The 22545-nt window shown below is 51.9% G+C and overlaps 2 protein-coding genes across 4 annotated transcripts in view; both read right to left on the reverse strand.

Annotated features, from left to right (window-relative positions):
• Creg2 (cellular repressor of E1A stimulated genes 2) overlaps window positions 1-10288 on the reverse strand; it is a 33015-nt gene extending 22727 nt beyond the window's left edge. The window contains exons 1-2 of one of the 2 annotated variants that reach the window (XM_060369917.1): window positions 9540-10288; window positions 7073-7242 (exon numbers count right to left, since the gene is read on the reverse strand). In XM_060369917.1, coding sequence (XP_060225900.1) covers window positions 7073-7242; window positions 9540-9962 — 593 coding nt within the window. In that variant the 5' untranslated portion in view covers window positions 9963-10288. The remainder of the gene's footprint in view (window positions 1-7072; window positions 7243-9539) is intronic. The other variant, XM_021655528.2, reaches the window with a different exon arrangement.
• Window positions 10289-19586: 9298 nt separating this feature from the next.
• Rfx8 (regulatory factor X8) overlaps window positions 19587-22545 on the reverse strand; it is a 59690-nt gene continuing 56731 nt past the window's right edge. For both annotated transcript variants that reach the window (XM_021655527.2, XM_021655526.2), the window contains one exon: window positions 19587-19868. In XM_021655527.2, the coding sequence (XP_021511202.1) occupies window positions 19674-19868 (195 nt within the window). In that variant the 3' untranslated portion in view covers window positions 19587-19673. The remainder of the gene's footprint in view (window positions 19869-22545) is intronic.

Consider the following 22545-nt stretch of genomic DNA (forward strand, 5'->3'; position numbering starts at 1 on the left):
AGGGAAATGAAGGGAGGATTGATGGTTGCCAGGGTCTCTGTAAGACGCAGTCTCTTCCACTTGACCATCTTAACTTGGGCTGGGAAGGAGAGTCCCGGCCCTAATTCATTTAGTTAATTCAACGAAGAAACTGCAGCACCCAAATGTAAACAGACTAATTAAATCAAGCCGTTGAAATAAACGAATGGTTATTAATAAAGGATGTGGTGGCTGGCAGGCGGGAAGCCCTCCTCGCGCTGTTTCTCAGGCTGAATCTTCTTCATTTAGAGTATTTAACTGTCGAATACAGACTGAACACGCTGAAGGCATGCAGTGCTCTGGCTCACTGTGTGCACACACTTCACCATTACCGAGATTAACTTAGCGTGTGCACGCTGGCCCCAGGCCTCTTAGGGCTGAGGGTCCTCTTAGCGTGTGCACGCTGGCCCCAGGCCGTCTAGGGCTGAGGGTCCTCTTAGCATGTGCACGCTGGCCCCAGGCCATCTAGGGCAGAGAGTGCCTGTGCTGTTGGGCGTCCCATTTCTCTCTGCACAGTCTATCGTTTGCTTCTGTGAGTTCACCTTCCTTAGATTCCACACGTATGCGAGCTCATACAGCATTTCCTCTTTTCCTCAGACTCCTGGATCCAAGCTATCATGTGGGCCGAGGTACAGTCACTCACGGGCAGCCTCAGAAATAGATTTTAGATTCATGAATGTCTCCATCTTCCAGAGCCTCAGGCCCGCCCTGGAGCACGCGCAGACTGTAAGGCTCACACTCCCTGAGGCCCTTGGACTAAGGGAGGGAGACGGCTGTCATTACTAAGTCTCTTCTGTGACTGAAAGGCATTCTTCTCCCAAGTTTTGGGAACTTGTACTTCATAATGTATAACCTTTGTAGGACACACACAGTTATCCCTCGGGACCCCTGGGGGACTACGTTTGGGGTGCTCCTTGGATGCCAAAATCTGCAGGTGCCTAAGGCCCTCTATAAAGTATAAGTGTTACATTATACCTTATTCACGTGGTTTGTGCGCATGCACACATGTGTGCATGTCACAGAACATGTGTGCACATAAGAAGACAACCTAGGGGACTGAGTTCTCACCCGATGCCACATGGCGCCCAGGGATCAGCCTTGGGCTACAGGCCTGAGCTGCAGGCCTCTGCCTCTCCTAAGCCATCTCCTGGCCCCTGGAAGCATTTTAGTAGAAATGCTATCTGTGCAGCATCCTGCACTCCCACATACTTTAAACCGTCCCGGGTTCCTCATAATACCTCATCGGCAGAAATCCGACGCGGAGAATCTCGGTAGTGCGTAGTTCAGCGTTCAGGGGTGACAGCCAGAAAATGCCCATGTGTGTTCAGCACAGACACATTTTTTTCTGCATCTGATTAAACCTATTCGTGAAAATCTCGCTGAAATGCAGTGCTGCTCTATGACACACAGCATCCAAGGTGGCTGCTCTCACCCAGGATTCGCACCGCAATGTCTATTCAACCACGGGCTCAAAGGCCCTCCGATTCAGCCCCACGTTCTGCTACACGCCAAAGGAAGTCTGACGAGGCAGCATCTTCAACTCTGCTCCAGTGGCAACTTTTCTTAGCCACAGGATGCATCAAAATGATCAATCTAGCACTATTCTAGCACTGAATGTCCACTTAAATATGTTTATGTATTTTTATGTGTAAGGGAAATTTTGCCTGCAGGTGTGTGTATGTATGTGTGTGTGTGTGTGTGTGTGTGTGTGTGTGTGTGTGTGCAGTGCCCAAGGAGGCCAGTAGAGGTCACCTGAACCCCCCAAACTGGAATTAGACACACCTGTGAGTTGCCATATGGGTGCGGAAAGCCAATCATGGGTGTGAAAGCCGGTCATGGGCATGAAAGCCGATCGTGGGTGTGAAAGCCGATCGTGGGTCCTGTGCCGGAGCCGCCTGCACTCTTAACCTCCGAGTCATTTCTCAAGCCTGAATGTCCCGCTTGCAGGGCCGGGTGAAACTCTCAAGGCAACATGCCCTTTCCAGGACAGTTTCACCCAACTAACCGTAGTGACATTACTAAACCATTAAACCATAGAAAGCAATAAAAAAAAAAAAGGAAAATATCTGACTAGAGGGGGAGACACATACAGGTTCATCTCACACACTCATTTAGAACTCCACAGGTTCACCTTACACTCTCGTTTAGAACTCCTTGCCGGAATGGAGAGAGATCTCGGCAGCTAAGAGTGTCGGCAGCACCCAGGGAATGGAGATGTCCCACAGGTGCCCTAACTCTAGCTCTGAGAGATCACCCTCTTCACCCTCCGTCACCCTCTTCTGGCCTTACATGGTTAGGCGTGTGCACCTGCACACACACACACACACACACACACACACACACACTAACAAGAATCCTTCTGGGCTCCTAAACATTTGCCTCACAGGCAGGAGCGTGTGTGTTCTTTTCTCCATTCCCAGCTGCCAGGTTCTTCCTCCTTTCATTAGAGTGATCACAGGAGCAGCATTTTCTTCATGGTTTTGTTTCCTGAGCCTCTGGAACCTGGAGCCTCAGTCTCCGTCACCCACTTACACTTGGATTTTTATTTGCATGTGTGAGTGTATGCTGTATGTGCACGGGTGACCATGGAGGCCGGAAGTGGGTGTTGGAACCCCAAGGCTGGAGTTATGGATGGCTGTGAACACCCAGCGTAGGCACCGGGAACCAAACTTGGGTCTTGTGCAAGAGGAGCAGGCGCCACTGACTGCTGAGCCATCTCTCCGGCCCAGAGCGAACCTTTTCATACAGCTAATAGACCGAGATGCCTCTTGAGGGGCAGGCTGGGTAGCTACCAAGTGGAAAGTGTTTTGCAGCTACCTGCCAAAGCACTCTGCTAGCTTTGATCATGGCGAGACTTCGGGTCAGGCTCTTAATTTGATAAAACTGGATATAAATAAAATATTAAGAGAGATGGCAAGCGAAGCAGCAGGCAGAGCGTTCTGTTCCGAGAGGCGAATGCCTGGCCATGCAGGGCCCGGGAGGGTTCTGTTAATTTCCTTCATGAAAGAGTTTGGCAGAGGGGTGCCAGCACCTGAGCAGGCACTAGTTCAAGGTGGTGATGGGTAAGCAGGGAGGCCAGTTGTGGCCGGCTGGAGGCCAGCTATGGTCGGCTGAAGTGAATGTAGTCTGAAGAGATTCACCGGTTTGTTCCAGGTTGGGTGTGGTTTGAACAGGTCCCCAAAGGTTCATGTGCTTGGCCCCAGTGAAGCAGTGCTGAGGGGGCAGAATCTTTGACTGTGGACCCAGAGAAAGGTCACCAGGTCTGGGACACCATCCCGAGAAAGAGCCAGTGCTACTGGTCTGGTTGTACTGGGACTGTTCCTTTCCTTCCTTCCTTCCTTCCTTCCTTCCTTCCTTCCTTCCTTCCTTCCTTCTCTCTCTCTCTCTCTCTCTCCAAAGAGCATGCCTGATCATTCTTGCTCCCTGCCTTGCTATGTGGTCTTTCCTCTGCACATGCCCCTGCCACAATCCCAGTTGCCCTGGTGTGATGTAGCCAGGTGGCCCTCACAGAGCCGAGGACATGGCAGCACCAAACTGAGCCTCTAGACCAGTGAGGCGAACAAACTCCTTTTCTTCATAAAACATCAAGCTGCAGGTGTGCTGTGACTGCAACACGAAGCTGGCTAACTTTCCTAACAGTCACGTACCTTATCTGTGCAGTTTCACCAAGCAGAGTTCCGAAAGTGCAGAGACCTGTCCAGCCTGCTCTTGGGGTGGTCCCAAACGTCCATCCCCCTTGTGCTCAGCGCTGTTGGCTGATGACCCACCTCTCCTGGCTTATGTCCTGTCAGTGGAGACAGAGCTCAGCAGACTGTGCCAGCCCTGAGCCTGTAGGAATCAGGGTGCACCCCATAAAGACGTAGGTAGGCCAGCAGCTGAAGAGATGCATACCAGGGGGCCCAGGAGATGGCTACAAAGCCAGCCTTTCCCTTCCATTCTGAACTTGGCCTGTGGTCCCTCTTCTAATGGCTCCTGTAGGCCTGAGTGGGCTGGGGGATGTGTCAGCTGAGGTCCTGTGTGGTCTTCCACTTGCAGAAAATCTACACTTGCCCCCTACACACAGCTGCAGAGGACACTGAGCAGAAAGTGCAACCAATGGGGCCATAACAGTGGGACTGCAAGGTTCAGCCCGCAGATATGTCCTCGCCATGCAAGGCGAGGCTGTCTCTCTGAGCAATGGCGACTTCAGTATCGTCACCATCAAAACAACAGGAGGAGCCGGGCACAGCGGCGCACGCCTGCGATCCCAGCACTCAGGGAGGCAGAGGCAGGCAGATCTCTGTGAGTTCCAGGCCAGCCTGCTCTACAAAGGGAGTCCAGGACAGCCGAGGCTGCACAGAGAAACCCTGACTCAAAAAACCACAAGGAAAACAACAACAGAAAGCCCCAAACCAAACGAAAATAACAAACACACACACACACACACACACACACACACACACACACACACACACACAAAGAACTAGAGGTTTCTGAGCCCCTCCCCAGGCCCCAGAATTGCTGTGACGCTCTTGACAGTAAGCCCTGATCTCAGCAGTGATTCTCCAGGCCCTGGGAACAGGCAGGAGCTGGCTCGTGGGTCTTTCTAATCTCTACCCAGCTGCTTGTCTGGGATGCCGCTCTGTGGCCGGGTGGGTCAGGGGCTCCCTGCTCAGCTCGCTTATCTGGGGGCTCTGGCACTTGTCTGACCGTTATGATGCAGGCTGTGCTTACTGAGCCCTGTTCTCAATGGCACTAATGTTTCAGGTTTCAGGAGTAACGTCAAACGCAGTGCCAAATGTGACCCTCACCTCTGGGCTTATGTCACTCGACAGGAGGTACGGTCTCACTTCGTAACACCAGCTTGGAAGTGTGACCCTTGCCGAGGCAAACTTCATCTATCCCATGTTTCAGCGCTTCAGAAGTTAAAGCAACACTAGGGAGCGGCAGTTCTGGGAACCAGTTCCATAAGATTGTGGACATGGAATCAGTGGGTATGGCTTTTCTGCACATAGGGATACAGATGTGCCCTTGACCCTGGAAGCAGCACGTTGGGCCAGATGCTGTCTCCTTTCTTACTCAGCATGGCATGTGATGGGAGAGGGAGGTGGTGCTCATACACACACGCACACGCACACGCACGCGCACGCGCACAGCCTAACGTGTGCAGGTAAGGGCAGGTGTCTGCAGAAAGCCACTCTAAGGCCCAGCCCTCCTCCTGCCTCTATGGAGATTGCATCCTCATCAGTCCAGTTTTCGGTTCTTGTGCAGGTCTGGTTGAGGCCTGCCGGCAAACTAACCCTGTGCAGAACTGCTCCTTAGCTGGATCTGTGTGTCTTCCAGCAGGAGCGCTCTGGGTTCTGGGATCGACGCCTTCCAGCCTGACTGCTCTTAGGACCCTGGGCTGAGGGAGGCCAGCGTGTCCAGCCTGACTGCTCTTCGGACACTGGGCTGAGGGAGGCCAGCGTATCCAGCCTGACTGCTCTTAGGACACTGGGCTGAGGGAGGCCAGCGTGGCCAGGGAATTCTCCCGAGAATGGGCCTCGAGTAGCAGTGAGCTTGCTGACTAAGAGCACGGAGACCATCCATGTCACAGGAATGTTGTTTCCCTGGATCCACACAGCCTGGTGGGGAACAGCGGAGGGCCCACAGTCCGAGCAGTCGGTGCTGAGGGTAAATGGAGGGAGAGGGGATGGCCAGGCCTTTCCCAGGCTTCATCGATACCCCACTATTTCTCTAATTAGTTTCCACAAGACAACAGGATGCTGGTTAATTTCTACACTGTGCATGGAGAGCAGAGCTTCAGAGGAGGGACACTCCTGCTCTCAGTCATCGCCATGTTTGCACACACGCACGCATGCGCACACACACAGTGCCAGGGCTTACCCTGCTCTTCCCTCTCGGCCACCGGGAAACAATTGCCAACCTCCCGGGGTGGGAAAGGCCCTCCACGGGAGCTCCGTGCAGTGTCTCCCTGGCAGCAAATGACTTGGGGCTTTGCATTTTGGATTTAGATGATGGTATCTACATGGATTCTCTGTTTTTTGCTTAAGTGTCTTTGAAGGCTTTTCTTTTGGAGAATTTTTGAGACAGTGGTATTAAAGGGTGCTGGCATGTGCGACCCGCACCCCCTGGGGAGAGAGGGGCTATCAATGAATTGAGAAAACAATAAGCTTCAGCCTGCATGTGCCAGGGAGACAGACTACTGGCTCACCTTTCACCTCTCAACGACTCCGCCCTCTTCAGGAGCAGCGCTCCACCTGCCCACTGTGCTGTCCAGGGAGGCACCCGGGCTGGCAGAGTGATAATTTAGCACGCACCCGGCCCTAGGTTCAATCTCCAGTGCTGCATTAACCAGGCCTGGTGCATTCTTGGCTTTCACCAGGTTCAGGGCCAGCCTGGGCTACACAGGACCCCATCTCAAGAAAAAAACTGCCCCGCAGAAGGTACCCCGCACCTGTTTCTAAGGTTCACAAACCTCCTGTAGGGTAGAAATGATTATGAATGCCAACATGTGACTGCTCAGCTTATGAATTTTCATCTTCACGCTGCTTTCAAAGTGACATACATCCCACAAACTACGCACTACGGATTCTGCTCTTTTCCCAGGCTGTGGGTCCAGGAAAGCCTGTTCTCCCTGTGAGTACAGTATTCAACAAAGCACACTGCCAAGCTTTTATGGTAAGACAGGCTTTCTGTTAGAAGGCTCTGTGCACCTAAGGTGTGCCGGCGCTGGGAGGGAAGCTGGGGTGCGCGAGGCTGAGCGGGGGTGTTCTGTAGGCGCGAGCGCGCACACACACACACACACACACACACAAACTGACAGATGCTTCCATTCACCACAGGTTCAGTGGCCATGTGGCCCCGGCGGAGGTCACAGTCTGTGTGTAAAGCCCCTCCCCCCATTTTACAGATGAACAAATGTGTGGTATCTTGCTCCAATCCCACGGCTTGGTCTGCAGGAGAAGTCTAAGAGTAAGCGAGTCAGTTCACACCTGAGGGTCTGTGACAGCGGCCACACAACCCACCTTCCACCTCTGCCCAAGCACGTGAGCGCGAACCCTCCCTCTTCTACCTGCAGAACTCTCCTTCAGGTTCCGGCAGCATCAGCGAGGCGATGGGGTTCTTCACCAAGTCAGCCACTGCAGGGTCCTTGGCTGTCACGTAGAAGAAAGGCGTCCCTGTGCTGTTCTGTAAGGGGCCGTCGCTGATGGCCAGGCAGCTCCCAAACGGCAGCCCTGGGATCTAGCAAATGAAACAGCGAAAGGGTTTTCAGTGGCAGAACTCTGGGGAACAGGAGCTGGGACAAACAGCGTTCAGCACGAGGGCCACCATGGATTGGACAGGAAGCACCTGAGCTAAGTGGTCCCAGTCTAAGCGCTTCACCCAGTGATGGCTTCAGAACTTCTGTGGGGGGATGCAGGTAAGAGCATCCTGTCAGGAAGATAAAGGATTATCCTGGATAATGCTGGGAAGGACAGCAAGGGCGTGAGGAAGAAGACAGTGCTGGCCCCCACCGGCTCCTCTCAAATACCTGAGGCCTCTGTCTTGCTCTTCATTCTTTTTAAACTTTAGGGATAGAGTTCAGCTCATTTTAATAAGCTGCCTGGTCCTCTTTGGAGGACAAGAGTATTTTATATTGTTTCAGTTAGAGCAACATTTCATTATTAGTTGTATGTTACACTGTGATCAGTAACTTTTCAGTGACACAAGTGAACAGTTATGGGAAGATGAAATGTGAGGCGCCTGCTAGCGTAAGTGGGGGTCAGAGAAGCATGACATGCCCATCTTTCCCTGTGTTCATCCCGTGACGTCTTTATGTGAAGTCTTGGCTTTCCCCAACTCCACCACACCTGCCTTGTCCCTTCCAAAGAACTGTCCTGTCGGTGAGGCCGCAATTGCTTTCTGCGCCCCTGACATGGTGGGGAAGACTCTGAAAGGAAGGGTGTTAGTCATTTAGAAATATAAAAGATTAACAGGTTCTCCAAATGGTCACATTACATCACCCGCAGATTCTATTTTCAGGCGGTCATGAAGCGCCCAGCCTCGCACAGAAACGTTTTCTGATTTTACTAATCAGCGTTGGCAGGGGAAAGCCTAGGGATGCTAACACAAGAGCCCCCAAAGGTCAGGCGTCTCCAATCTGAGGGCAGCGGATGCTTTCTCTTGTTTGCTTGTTTGTGTTGGTGAGGCAGGACCTCCTATACACAGCCAGAACTGGCTTTGAATTCACAACTCTCTCGCCTTAGCTGGGTTACTGCTGGGGCTACAGGGGTGGGCCACTAAGCCTGACTGGTGTCCCTGAGCGTGTGGTGCCCGCGCACACAGTGTGTATCTGTGGAGCCCAGAGATCATTGTCCTGGCTTCCTGGGGTCATTCCTCAGGGCCCATTACTGTTATGACTTTTAGGCAGGGTCTCCCGCTGGCCTGGAACCCCCAAGCAGGCTAGGCTAGCCTGCCAGCAAGCCCCAAAGAGCCGCTTGGCTCAACCTTCTCGTCACTGTGATTACAAATTAGTGCCACCACACTTGGCACCATTTTGTTGTTGTTTTTTTAAACATGGGTTCTGAAGGCTGAATAACTCAGATCCTCAAGCATTCTGCTACTGAGCCATTTCCCTAGCTTCAGGCAGTAGATATTTAATTGTCTGAAATGATTTGTTTTAAGTCAAGATTAACGTCATATTTAAACCTCGTTTTTGATTAAGGTATATGTCAGAAGCGTAAAAACGATTTGAGCGCTGGGAATGCAGAGCTGGCTTAGGCTCTGCCTAGTGAATCGCTCAGTTTTATAGATGGGAAAGCAGGGTGCTTTGGCCACGCTGGGTTAGTGAGACGCGAGAACCAGACTCCCACAGCGTGCGACAGATGACCTAAAGCTGTTAGCCCTTCCCTGCACAAATTAAACGGGATCTCAGATCACGTCTGTCTGTCAGGACTAGAAGCCTCCTGGAGGCTATTCTTCTGGAACACGCAGCCTCAGGACCACTCCACGCCACGCTGGGAGGAAGCAGTTAACACACAACGCAGCCCTGTGGCCCCAAAGAGGGGACCCGCAGCTCAGACAGCTCCCTCAGGCAGGTTCCGTTAGCCTAAGTCGGCTTTCTGAAAGCCCGAGTCCCATTTTCTTTTTAAGCGTGAATTCCTGCCAGTGTGCGGACGGTGCTTCTCTCCCACGCCCACTTGGTGTGGAGGCGGTGCCGGAGGCGGCCTGCAGGACGCTGCTGGAGACCGCAGGGGCTGGACGCGGTGGCTCGTCTGCTATGCCAAAGAAGACCCGCGCTTTGCGGGTCTCCGGCTTGTCGCCGGTTATCTGAGCATCTCTTTGGCCATCTTAAGACAGGGATCCGGCCTCTGTCCACCAGACCGTTCGCCTCCCTCCCCGCTCGCAAGCGCTTGGCCGGGTGAACCGACTCACGCACACTCCGTTATTGACAAGGCACCCACAGTCTACGCGTGTGAAACCCGAGTCCTGTGCCCCGGGAGAGCCCGGGAACTGCCCGGCCAGGGCGAGGCGCGCGCCATCCCCCGCCCCCAGCCTACCTTTTCGTGGGTGGACGCGGTGGCCAGGCAGCCCCAGGAGCTGGCGTGCACCAGCGAGCGGGCGGTGGCGGCGCGCGCCCCGGGGCCGGGGGATGGCGCGGCCGGGCCGCCCTCCCGCCGGTAGGAGAACATGCCGCGCGGGGCCGGGGCGGGCCTGGCGCGGCCGGAGCCCCGAGGCCGCAGGTGCGTGTCCTCCTTGTGCGCCGAGGCCGGGAAGCTCTGCTGCCAGATGCTGCCCGAGTCCTCCAGCAGCGCGGGCAGCGCCTCCTCGGTGGACGCGCTGTCTAGCTCCTCGTCCACCTCGCTGGTGACCGCCCAGGACACGGAGCTCACGATCACGTAGCCGGCGGCCGGGGCCAGCAGGGCGCTGCAGCACAGCAGCCACGACAGGCGTGTGCCCCGCTCCCCGCCGGACAGCGGCATCTTCCCGCAGGCCGCGCGCCCTGGGGCGGGGAGCCGACCAGGGGCGCCCTCCCCCCCGGGGGGCCGAGCGCGCGCCCGAGTCCCTTCTCCCAGGTGGGGGTTCGCGAGCAGCCCCCGCGTGGGGGCCGGGCGGTGCCCTTATCGCCCCACTCTCCCGTGAGGAGCGAGGTCTGCAGGACCAGGCTTCCGGCTGCGCTCACTGCCGCCGCCGCCGGGCGCAGAATCTGTGCCACAGCGTTGGCACAGTCTCTGCAGGACGGCGAGGCTTGCAGCCAGAGGGTGGGCGGTCACAACTCAGGCTCGCCGCACTCCTCCGCTGGACAGCTGTGCGACCCCGCCAGTGCTTGGCGGCCTGCCGTCAGCAACACGGGCTAAGGGCGCACTGAAAAGCACCTTGTTTCGGTAAGGAGTTTAATAGATGGCAAATTAACTTGAAATTAATTATGATTTCTTACCTCGTCTTAATGACACCCGGACTTTGTCCCACCAGAAAACATTTTCTATAGCTTGCATTCCTACGCTGCAGGAGTCCCGCGCTAACTGGTCCCATGAAATATACCTTGCTACAGGATTTGAGTTTTTCCTCCATCATGTCCCTAGTGTACCCGGCTGTGCTCTGATACCTCCCGCGCCCCATCCTGCCTGGATGCCTGCTTGCCAGAGCATCCTACCAGATTGAAGCAGCCGGCCTCTCCCTTCTGCATGGGGGAGGGGCTTCTTTTCTTTCCCTGGCTGCCCCTGGCTGCTGTTCCTTTTCCCACCCTGCTCTCTGTCTGCTTTGAAACATTGATGTTTCAATGTGGGGAAACATCTTGTTTCCCGCCACCGCTCTCTCCCTAAGCTGGCTCTCCCGCGCCCGTTCCCTTCCGGGGAACATGCATTCTGTCTTCTTGAGAGGCTGGATGGTTAGCCATTGCAATGCCAGCCTCTGTAGGCAGACATGAGAGCACACACCTGTTATCACAGCACTTGGGAGATGCAGGCGGGAGAGTCACAAGTTCAAGGTCACCCTTAGCTAGTTTGCAAATTTGCCAGCGGCCTAGCCTACACGAGATACCATCTCAAGATGAGACATAAAAACCAACAACTTCTCCTCCCCAAAATATGCCTTCCGGATTAAAAATAATCCAGATCCTGCTCTGTGGTGTCCTGTCTGTGGGATAGTGGCCTGTCTCCGGACACTTCTGCCTTTGTCTCATCTGCAAATTGGGGACTGTCACCTCTCCCTTGCCAGGTTTTGGATGTCTAGTGTTGGGGGAGTGCTTATGGGAGGGAAAGGGAAAAGGGATTGATCTAATACACTAGTCTGGGAAGGGGACCCGCACAGGTGGCCTCAGCTCCTACTTGGCTTTTCAGCGCAGGCCCCATCCGCCAGCTGTGCAGGCTGTGCAGCTGCTCTGCCTAAGCTGTGACTGAGGAGTGAGTTCAACTATAGAACCTTCCAGGAGTCCTGCTTGGTGGACATTTCCCAGTTATCTTTGTTATTACCCTCTTTGTGCTCTCTGACTCTTTACTTCATTGCCCCAAATAGACCCAGACTCAAAGCAGATTTGAGAACATCAGCTGGGACCCGGCAGGTATCCAGTATGTGGCAGTAGATTGTGTCATTGGCCTCCAGGGATCTACCAGGCCTGTCACTCAAAAAGATAATTCCTCTCAGGTTTCTCCCAGGCCTGTCGGGTCCAGGCCAATGGGGTTAGTCATGGGAAGCTGGACACAGCGTGTTCATCTGGACTCACAGACTGCTCTGTGGGCCTGTTAGAGGCCTATCTGGTTGGTAAAGCTATGGGCAGGAGTGTGCCTAACTTTGTTAGTTAACTCCGTGTGAGTAACTTTGATAGACGATGTCAAACCAGCGTACACAGCAATTACACTATCAGAGGACGACTTACTATTTTTCTGCATTCTTGTCTGATTGGATTATTGTCAGATTAGTAGAGAAGCAATGACAGTTACTCGTTAATTTCTTGCTTTAGCCTGATGACCAGTGGGTCTTATGGTGATTTGGTTTTGAAGTTTTTTCTTTGACACAGGATCTCTCTACATAGCCCTGTTTGAATTTCTTCCTCCCCTTTTACATTAAATAATTAATTAACATATATTTACATCATTGACCTCCCTCCATTCCCTCCCCCTGGCTTCCCCTCACTCCCTCTTAGTTCATGGCCTCATTGTCTTGATTCTCGGACTTAGGTAAACATAGAGGTGCAACCTGCCCAATTAGTGTTGCTGTGTGTGACCTCAGGGCTCACCAGCTGCTTTCGTGTAACTGTTAGGGGCTCCTCCCCGAGGACATGTTCTCTCCTGTCCAGCGGTTGACCGCAGTTCTCTGTCTATGGGTGGGGCCCTGTGGGATCCCCTGCCCACGCTCACACATCCCTGTTAGCTGATGGGCTTCTTTGTTGATGTGCTTCTCCGGGTCCCGCTTAGATGGACAGGCAGTTGTGGCGTCGTGGGCGAAGCGTCGTCCTAGGAGACAGTCACACAGCACGCTTGGTCCTCTGGGTCTTAGAATTTAACTTGCTCATGTTATCTCTAGCACCGGTTATTTTCTGGTTTTGTTCCTGTTCACTTTTAAGTAATGTGGCTTGACATATCACTGCAATTTGTTTATTCTTCTCTGGTGCTTACTGATGCTAGCGCCTTTTCATGTGCTCTGGCCATCTATATGTCTTCTCTGTAGAAAAGTTCGTTTAGGTTCTTTGCTCGTTTAAAAAAAATCAGGCTTTATTTTTGTTGTTGAATTGTAGGGGCCCCTTATGTGTTTTGTATGTATTCTGACCTAGTCTGCTTCCTGTCAGTGTGATAAAACACTTTGACCAAAAGCAACTTGAGGGGTATGCTAGTTTGCTTTCTGTTGCTGTGATAGAACACCGGCCAAAAGCAGCCTGGAACAAAAGGGTCTATTTTATCCCCGAACTGGTCACAGTGTGTCCCCTGGGTCACCGTTTGCCGAGGGTATCCTCCATTTTTCTACACGTCTGTGCATGTTCTGAAGTCTAAGCGTGCCTGTGTGAACAGTCTCCTCAGGCCTCCCCCTTCAGTATTTCACTCACTCCATATCTTCCACTGGGCAGTGTAATTAAGCCAATTAATATTTAAAGCGTTAGCGGTGGGGAAGGCCCTGGGTCGCCATTTGGGTGCTTCCTGTCTCGGAGCTTCTGTCCCTCTTACCGTCTCTTGCTGCCTTGTATTTCACCGAGTTTCTTTGCCCTCAGTCCTGACAGTCATTATTCTCCATTTTCTTGTAGGTCAGTCCACCTCAAACGCATGATGACTTTTGCTTTGATTGCTCACACACATCTCATACTTCTGCATCCTCTGACCTTACGTCATCAGTGTCGCACACTCCGTCTTTTGTATTGTGTAGACGGTAATGTGCTCTTCCAGTTATGCTTATTTGTTGTCTTTTAATGTCTTTATGAAAAGTTTTGTTGCTATCTTACTTCTATCTTTGGAAGTTTGCATGCACCACGTGTGCCCAGGGTCTGAAGAGGCCAGACAGGGGTGTCAGATCCCTCGGCCACACAGTTACAGGAACGTGGCAGGTGTTTGCTGTGGGTGCTGGGACAAACTCAGGTTTCCTGCAAGTGTTCTTAACAACTGAGCCATTTCCCCAAGAGCGTGGCTTTTGCACTATACCAGTCTCAGAGTATTGGCAGTTGTCTGTGTGTTCACCTTAGTGTCCATCACTGTTCTATTGCTGTGAAGAGACAGCATGAACGTGGCAACTCTTATACAAGAAAACATTTACTTAGGGCTGGCTTAGAGTTTCAGAGGTTTACTCTATTATCGTTACAGCAGGGAGTATGGCATCACATAGGCAGACATGGTGCTGCAGAGTAGCTGAGAGTTCTACATCTGGATCCAAGACAACAGGACGAGAGAGGGAAGAAGAGAGAGAGGGGGAGGAAGGGAGAGGGAATATGGGAGAGAAAGGATGGAAGAGGCAGGATGGGAAAGAGAGAGGTTGGGAGAGAGAGAAAGAAGGGGGTAGGAGAGAGGATGGGAGAATGAGGTTGGGAGAGAGAGAGGTTGGGAGACAGAGATTGGGCCTAGCTTGATGTTTTGAAACCCCAAAGCCCACGCCCAGTGACACACTTCCTCCAACAGGGCCACACCTCCTAACCCTGACAAGCAGAACCTCTCCCTGACGGCCGAGGGTTCAGTGAGCCCATTGGGGCCATTCCTGCTCACCTGGCTGACAAGCCCGGCACTTTGGTCTGATCTCCCACAGCCATCTCTCCAGTGTCTCTGAACTCAAAGACGGCACTGGAGCATTTCTTGCATCAGATGTGACAGTGACAAAGTTCATAGTTGTCTGTGTGTTCTGTTCGTCTTAATGCCCCAGTCACCATTCTACAGCTGTGAAGAGACACCATGACCACGGCAACTCTTACAAAAGACAACACTTTTGGGTTTTGGCCTCATTCATCTGGGAAAATCTTCTTCCCCCTTCATTTTTGTAAGGCGGTTTCCCAGATATGGTATCTCCCTTTTCAGTTTTCTCCCTTATCATTCTGCACAGAGTCCCTCTCCCTTCCGGCCTGTGGTGCTTCCTGAGAATGCTGCCACTGTTCTACACAAATTTCCCCAGTATGTGATGAGGCATTTTGAATTAATTCAATTCCTTTGGTCCTTCCAATTCTTTTTTCTTTTGACAGTTGAGCAGTGACACATTCTGGAGAGGGCTTCTCCAGGTTCACGGGGTTGGAGTCCAGGGGGCACCTTAAAGCACGATGCTCATTTCCGTCCACAGATCTGGGGAGGCCACAGCTATCATCTAAGTAAGCTCCGCGTATACCAGTTCTTCTCTTTCTGGGGTCCCCCCAGAGTGTGTTTTGGTGCCTCCATGGTGTGCAGAGAGTGCCCCACTCTTTCCCCTGCTTGTCCTCAGTTTTGCTTATTATTCCTGCTTCTTGATCAAGCCTGATGGTGAACTGCGCCGTTGAATTTTGTTTGCTCGGTACTATGATTTCATCTCTAAACATTCTGCTTTTTTTCTCTTCATAGCTATAGGCTTTTTAGATAACATTATTTCTTCTATGAGTTTTTATTAGATAGAAATTCTGTTACATACGTATATTAAAACATTCACTGTTATAATTGCATATTATATATCTGATATCAGACTTACATCCATGATATGCAAAGGTCATTTAAAACTCAACAACAAGGAAATAAAGAACCCAATTCTAGGACTGGAGAGATAGTTCAGAGGTTAAGAGCACTGGCTGTTCTTCCAAAGGTCCTGAGTTCAATTCCCAGCAACCACACAGTGGCTCCCAGCCATCTATAGTGAGATCTAGTGCCTTCTATTGTGTAGGCACACCTGCAGGCAAAATGCTGTATAAATAATAAATAAATCTTCTTAAAACAAACAAACAAAACAAAGAATCCAGTTCTAAGTAGGAGAAGAACTTAAGCAGCCATCTTCCCAAGGAGATAAGCAAATGGCCACCAAGTCCAGAAGAAGGTGCTCAGCCTTCTCAGGAGAGGCAAGCTGGAACTTTCCTTTCCTAGGGTGGCTGCTGTCACACAGCAGGGCTTGCCTGCGAGGAACCTGCGGGTGAACTGATTCCCCCTGGATTGCTGACGGCTCTTCAAATGGTGACAGCAAGAGGAAGTCAGCTTAGCAGCTGCTCTAAACGTTAGACACAGACGTTACGGAAGAAGCCGTAAGTTCCACTGCTAAGTGTGTATGAAGACAAGACTGTCACACGGTTGTTCATAGACAGGTTGCTCGTCACAGCTCAAACGAGAAGCTACTGAAATGATCGTCATGTGATGTAGGGATACGTAGAGAGTGGTAGATCCAGACGGTGGAACACACCTGTCTGTGACTATTGTGCATTTGGAGGCTGGAAGCAGGAAAAAGAAATAATGGCCCATGCATTTGAGTTTCTTTTGAGGGATATGAAAATGCCCTAAAATTATATCATGATGGTAACGAACCTATTTTACATGTGCATTGATTATACGTGTTCAGTCGAAGAATTTTGTTGAGCATATGTTATGTCTCAAAACTTTAAAACCTGCACTGTTGCAGGCCTTTTGGTCAAGACTTCTCAGGACAGCGTAGCTTTGCTTGTCTCTGAGTTCAGACTTGAGGCAGGCAGGCTGTAGACTCTACACCCACGTTGGTTCTGATCTTTGGACAGTTGCCCGTTTTTCCTGGGGTCATCAAAACGAAACTCGGGGTTGCCTGGATTGAAGGAAGCAGCGGCCCCACCTTCAGTTGCTTTGATGAATTCCCCTACTTGAGCCCCGGATGCAGGCTCTTCCGCATACAGGACAAGTGCTCTACCAGTGCATAACTTCTCCCTTGGAAATCAATACTGACTTGCAATCCAGAAATCATTTTTGTTAAAGTTCTTTTTATAAAAATGTGTCGGACTCAGTTTCTCTCTTAACCCTGCTATAATCTAAATAATTGAGACTCTATTGTATTTGTTCCACAAGCTTTAGCGCACAGCGACTGAGCAGTAATTATTCTATTCTGAACCGTCTAGGCCAGTCTGCCTCTCTTTGCCCCCAAACCCCAGAGATACTTACACTTTACGGCTTTTCCTGCTCTGTCGAATCTTCCTCACGTCTCCTGGACCTTTGCCCTAGGCTCAGTCCCCTACTTCCTCTCTCTAACTCCTCCCCTGGAGGGCAGGAAGTCCAGCCCTATTCTCTCCCCTGCTTAGCGATTGCCTGTCAGCTGCTTTATTGGCACATCAGGGGAGCAGAGTTTACACTCCATTGGGACAGGAGGTTCTCAGAACAAGGATTGTAACCAGATACGGGGGACAGAAGTTAGCGTTTGATTTACACAGTAACCTCATGCCTACACACGTCAAAGTCATGGCTGCCGACTTCATCACACTCTTCCGTCCTTCTAGAGCCCAGTCTTTCCTTCCTTTACCCTCCTCACAGCTGATTTAAATTATACCCCGTGAGAGGGGCTCTGCCCCAAAGTCCGAAAAGGAAGCCGCCTGCCCTTGCGCCATTCTAACTGTAACCCTTGCTCCCGGGGAAGATAGTCTGCTTTAATCTATTCACTGGGTCAGTGTCTGCGTCTCCCTACCTGGTACAGAAGCTTCATGGGCCGGAGGCTTGCCTGCTTGATTATTCATGGCACCTGGGAAAAGAATGAATCTCTGACAAACACTGAAATTTGGAACATATTGCTATAAAATTTAAATCAAATATCCCTTTCCGGGAAATCTGCCTGCTGCCAGTGGGTTTCTAACTTATCATCAGGAGGGAAAATTTATGCTCCGAGACGTCTGTGGGTGTAGCTATTATTACCCCAGCGAGAGATGTGAGACGCTTTTCTCTGTGTAAGCTCCGCACCGGCAAACCGTGGGTACGTGGGAAGGTTCCTGTCTGTGAGGGTCTGATCGTTCTTCCCGGCTCCAGTTGTTGTTCCAGAAGGCACTGGCGCCCACTCCTGAGAGGCCTGTGCTTTCGCTGCACCAGAAATGTTCGGTAATGTCCCGGCTGAGCACGGTGTCTGAGAAGGCCAAGGTCTTGTCTGTTATCCTCCCGGAGCAATTGGCCTAACCAGGCAATTGTGAAAAGTTGTCTAGACGTTAGAGGTGTGAGGTGGAGTGACCGCAGAGGCTGCCCCCCGCCTCCGGCGCCCAGTCTGCTGGTGTCGCTTCCTCCCTGCTCTGAGCTCAGCAACGTGACCCGCTTGGGCCAGTGGCTCACGAATAAAACAAAGGCGCCATGCTTGTGCCTTTTCTCCTCGGCTTTCCCCTGAGCTCCCTCCGCAAGGAGAACTTTCTAGACGCTCCCCAGAGGGCGGTTCACTCACCCCAGCCAGGGCCGCAGCAAGTCTGCGCGCCACAGCAGAGGCTCAAGCGCGCCCACGCCGCGTGGACCGCGGGGACTCAAGCGAAGGCGGAGCGGCAGAGCAGCGTCGGCAGGAAACGAGCTGCAGGGCCTCTGCAAATCACCCCTGGCCCTGGGTAAACTCCAAACTTGAGCAATGGTGGGGAGGTTTCTTGTTTCCCTTTTTTGTGACCAAGCAAGTCCACAAGCGTCCCGCGGGGAGAAAGAATCACCAGCCCATCCTTCTCCACAAACAGTGACAGCGGCCAGCAGAGGTAGCTTACCTCCTGCCCTGGCCTGGCTCAACAGAAAGGGGCGCTGGGGGCAAAAGCTCGCCACTCCCTGGGGCGGGGTCCTTCTGTCCACGCTGCGGTACATGCGCGCCCCTGCGGCGCTTCAAACCCAGCTTACGTTCTCTTGGAATCCTTCCGGGCACCTTGGGGAGATTCATCCTAGTAATTGATCAATTAATTTCCCAAACTGGAGGCGGGGCCCACGATCTCGTACACTCCAACCAAGTGCTACATCGCTGGCCAACCCCCAATGCCCCTGTTTCTCTGATTTTTATTCGTTACACTTTTCATCGTACATTTGCTTAGTTAATTGTGCGTGGGGGGTGGTTGGAGAACCCCCGCGGGAGTCATTTGTCTCCTCCCACCATGCGGGTCCCAGGGATTGAGGCGCCTTTACCGCTGGCCCGCCAGCCCTGTTGCAGCTTTCCCCCGTGACCCGGCCACCAATCTGTTTATTTGTGAGCAAAGGAGACAGGACGAGCCTCGGGATGGCCGGAGAGTGTCAGCGTTTGAGTCAGTGTCTGGGAACCTCAGCCTCCAGAGAGCGTAAGAATGGCGTGGTGTAACTGCCACGCGTCAGACCTATGATTACCTTCAAAGCCATTAGGATGGAAACTGCGGGAACGCGGGCTTGTGCGCGCAAAGTGAACACGGAAGCATCGGCTCCCCCAGAACCTGAGCTACGGTGTCTGCAGGCCGCCTGACATGGGTGCTGGGAACAGACCTGGGGCCCTCTGAAGAAGCCGCAAGCACTCCTAACTGCTGGGCCATCTCTCCAGCCCTGACGATGGGAAATTCTAGTGTGACCCAGTTCCTTCTTCTTAAAACTTCTATGCGTATAGGGAATTAAATTCATTTTGTAGGTAAATCTAATTCATTTCATATGTGGAACTAAATGAAATTTAGTTCATCACACGTAATAAGAGACGAATAACGTTCCCCAAGCCGTTTAATTTACACCAGAAATTACGTTAATCACGAATTCTAAATTCATTTTAAACCTCATAATCAGCTGCAGAAAACGTATCTATACAGCAATGGTACCAAAGTTTCAACGGTGTTCGTGACTGTGCTTCGTCAGAGGAACATCGGCACCTCTTACTGCATGGACAGTTTTGAATTTATAGTTCTACCTCATGCTTGAAACTGGGACAATGAATCGGGCATTCAGCCACACCAGGGAGTGAGGGTGACAGGGGAACTCAGTGAGCTTCCTCCTGCTCTTCAAGGATGATGGGGTTTTCTACCAGCTTTGCTTTGATGGGGTCACAAGCAAGGAGAAGAGAAACTGAAAGTTTGTATTCTTCAAGCTGTATCTTTCCCTGGAAGCCTAACCATTTCTTACTCCTAATGAGATGTCTTCAATTGGTCTTGTGTTCTCTCCCCAAGAAGAACTGTCCAAAAAGATCCAAAAGAAAAGCAAGAGGCAAAAAGAATTATTTTTCAAAATGTTTATAGTTTGATTAAAACCAATTACTCAAAATACGTACAAACATAAAATGCTTCATCTATTATATACATAAAATCTCAGATCAATACAAAAGTTTTAGGATTTAATACCTATTTTAAGAACTCAAGCCTGTTTCCTCAGACCTCACTCCAACAGTCCACCTGGCGTATTCGCGCTGCTTTCCCTGCAGTAAGTATTTTCCGAGCTTTGGAGCACATCTGATATGTGAATCACAAATCTCTGGCCGTTGCTCAGGGTTATGAGGGCCTCTTGTCCCACAGGAAGGCTGAGTTTGATCGCGCTTTCCGTGGCCTTGTCTTCTAGCAGCACCTGGATGAGCTGCAAGGGGAAAGTGTTTGAAAGGAAAAGATAAAAGGACACCGTTACACTAGCCCTGTTTGCAGAAGCCACCCGCTCACCTAACGGAAAGTGTGTTTACTTTGCTCCTGCTGGGAGGTCCTAAGTTCTCAGGGGAATCTTCGAGATCTGTTGGAGATTCTGTGGGAGGAACCCCAGCGGCTCATGCCAAGCGCCTTCAGGGAGGAGTAAGGGTCTGAAGTTTTAGAGAAATACCCTGGAGAGGACACCGTCCCATAAGGCCCCTCTGCCCTTTGTCAGACAGACATAGATTGGGGGAGGGGCCTGGAAAACTGCTGCCCCCGCTGGTTGACCGGGCACTAGACTGTCAGGAGAGGGTTGCCGAGGCTCATGGGCTCCAAGATGGCTGTGGACTCTCTCCAGCGGACCTGCCTGCAGCCGGGGACAGGGAATGGGGCGCATGTTCCTCTCAGCCCAGAGCACTTAGAAGACTTGCAAAGCTTTGAGCGTGACTTGAGAGTGGACACAGGTAGCTCCCCACTGGCCTCATTTCCTCAACAAATCCCCAGAAGTGAGTATTTGTAACGGTGTGCACATGAGAAATGTTAGAAATGCGAGGCTCACAACAAATCTCTCTCCAACTGCCAATACCGGCCCCCCCCACACACACACTGCAAAAATCTGTCATTGGGCTAGTGAGATGGCTCAGCTAGTAAAGACGGTTGCCATCAAGCCTGATGAGTTTGATCCCAGAGATCGACATGCTGGAAGGAGGGAGCCAACTCCCACAAGTTGTCTGCACATGCTCACTTCCCCCCGCCACAGGAAAATAAATATAACAATCCAACCAACCATCAGCATCCACACGGTTCTCTCTCTGTCTCTCTCACACAATGAAGGTGAAAAGCACAGCTTGTTTTTTAAAAAGATTCTCTGTGCTTGGTGCTGCCTCCGACTTCTTCCTTCCACATGCCCTGGCATCGTGGGCCCTCTGGCATGTTGCCTCGGGGCACTAGACTGGTGTGTCCATCCAGAATGCTGGCTTGGGCCGTTGTCCTCGGTGTGGGGCAGTTCTGAGGTGTTCCGAGAACGAGGCGAGGCTGACACGTGAGCAGTGCACGGGCGTTGACTCTCAGCAGATGGTGGTGGTGATGCTTTTTGTTGGTGACGACTGCACATGCGGAATAATGAGTGCAATGAAAATTAGGGGCGTGCAGCTTTCCGGTGTTGGCTCGTTTAGGCCATTACAGCTAATTCAGCAGGCGTACAGAAGCAGAGTGGCTTTAATTAATCTCTAATGCCATTACCTCGGATTATCTGCCGCTCATCTGCATGTGCTGCTGTAGTACGACGTTCAATTACGTTTTTAATATCATCTCTATTGTTTCCGCCAATTAAACGTAAGTCAACCCCATCGTAATGAACTTCCAGGATCTTCGGGGTGGGGGAGTAGGGGCAGGTGCTCAGAGCACGACGCTGATGGGCGAAATAATCATGACTACGGTTGGCTGGACGTTGTTCTAAGGAGTTTTTAAAGCATTTTCAGCAATTGGCTTCTTTAACCCTTATCTTAGCCCGATGGAATCAAGCTGCTGCTCTGGGTTCCCAGGTAACACGGGAAGAAGTGAAATTCTGGGATCTGTGCAAGAACTGCACACTTACTGAGCTTAGAATTAATCCCTTCGGTGAAGAGAGGATGCTGGGAAGGTCAGCCTGCGCTGTCGGTGAGGTGACCCTGGGAAGCCTCTGTCATCCGCAAACCTTAGTCACTGTAGCACAGAGCTGGTGGCACTGTCCATCTTGTTCAACTGTGGCTCAGGAGGTGACGCGTCACTGCTCACCTCGCTGACCTCGTCACCTCACCTCGCAGGCAAACTGACAAGACCCTCTGCCTGGGCATACTTACCCCAGATGCCTCTTCTGGGACCGACGTGCACGTGGAGGGATCTCAGGTAACTTGGGAAGGCCTCACCACCTCTGGACCTCTGTCACGCCCCACGGTTCAGCAGCCTTCCCCGTTCCCCGGGAGAGATCTGGTCACCTGGTCTACCTTCAGGACAATCGTGTGGGCTGACGTACCCAGGACCATCCTGACGCCTCATGCCCCCTCTCAGTGATTTCCGTTCACTGACTGCTCCTCCATCCTTGTACACTGTTTTCAGGAGCAAGACCCTGTTCAGTGATCCTTGTAGCCACCCTGGTCTTGAAGAAAGTATTCCTCATAGTGTTTTCATCAGCTACTTTTTGCTCTGTAACAATTCTCGTGCTGCAGGCCACGCTCTGACTGAACACCACAGCCCAGCACTGATGCTGGTGCACATTCCACAATAGTCTCGGGTGGGCCTGCGCAGATCTTCCAGAGGGCCACTGTCCGGAGAGAGTCGTTCTTCATCGCCTTCTTCCCAGGGGCCCGGGCTCCTTTCTGTCAACACTCCTGGAACAGTGGCTGTGGCTCTTCGTCATCCAAGGAGGCCCAGCGTTGTCCTCTTGCAGTCAGGTCTTTGGCTTGAGGATCAACGTCCATTACATCCTGACTCAATGACTACATTCACTCGCACCGGGAAGACGCCTCTTTCAGGGAGAAACGCTGCACCAGGATGGCTCCTTGTGCGCTGTCTTTGGGGGGATAACTGTTTATCCTTCCACACGTTGCTTCCTTTCTGAGTCCTTTCATAGCCTGTCTTTTCCAGGCACTCTA

This window comes from Meriones unguiculatus, chromosome 16 (assembly GCF_030254825.1).
Source record: "Meriones unguiculatus strain TT.TT164.6M chromosome 16, Bangor_MerUng_6.1, whole genome shotgun sequence".
Lineage (NCBI taxonomy): Eukaryota > Metazoa > Chordata > Mammalia > Rodentia > Muridae > Meriones > Meriones unguiculatus.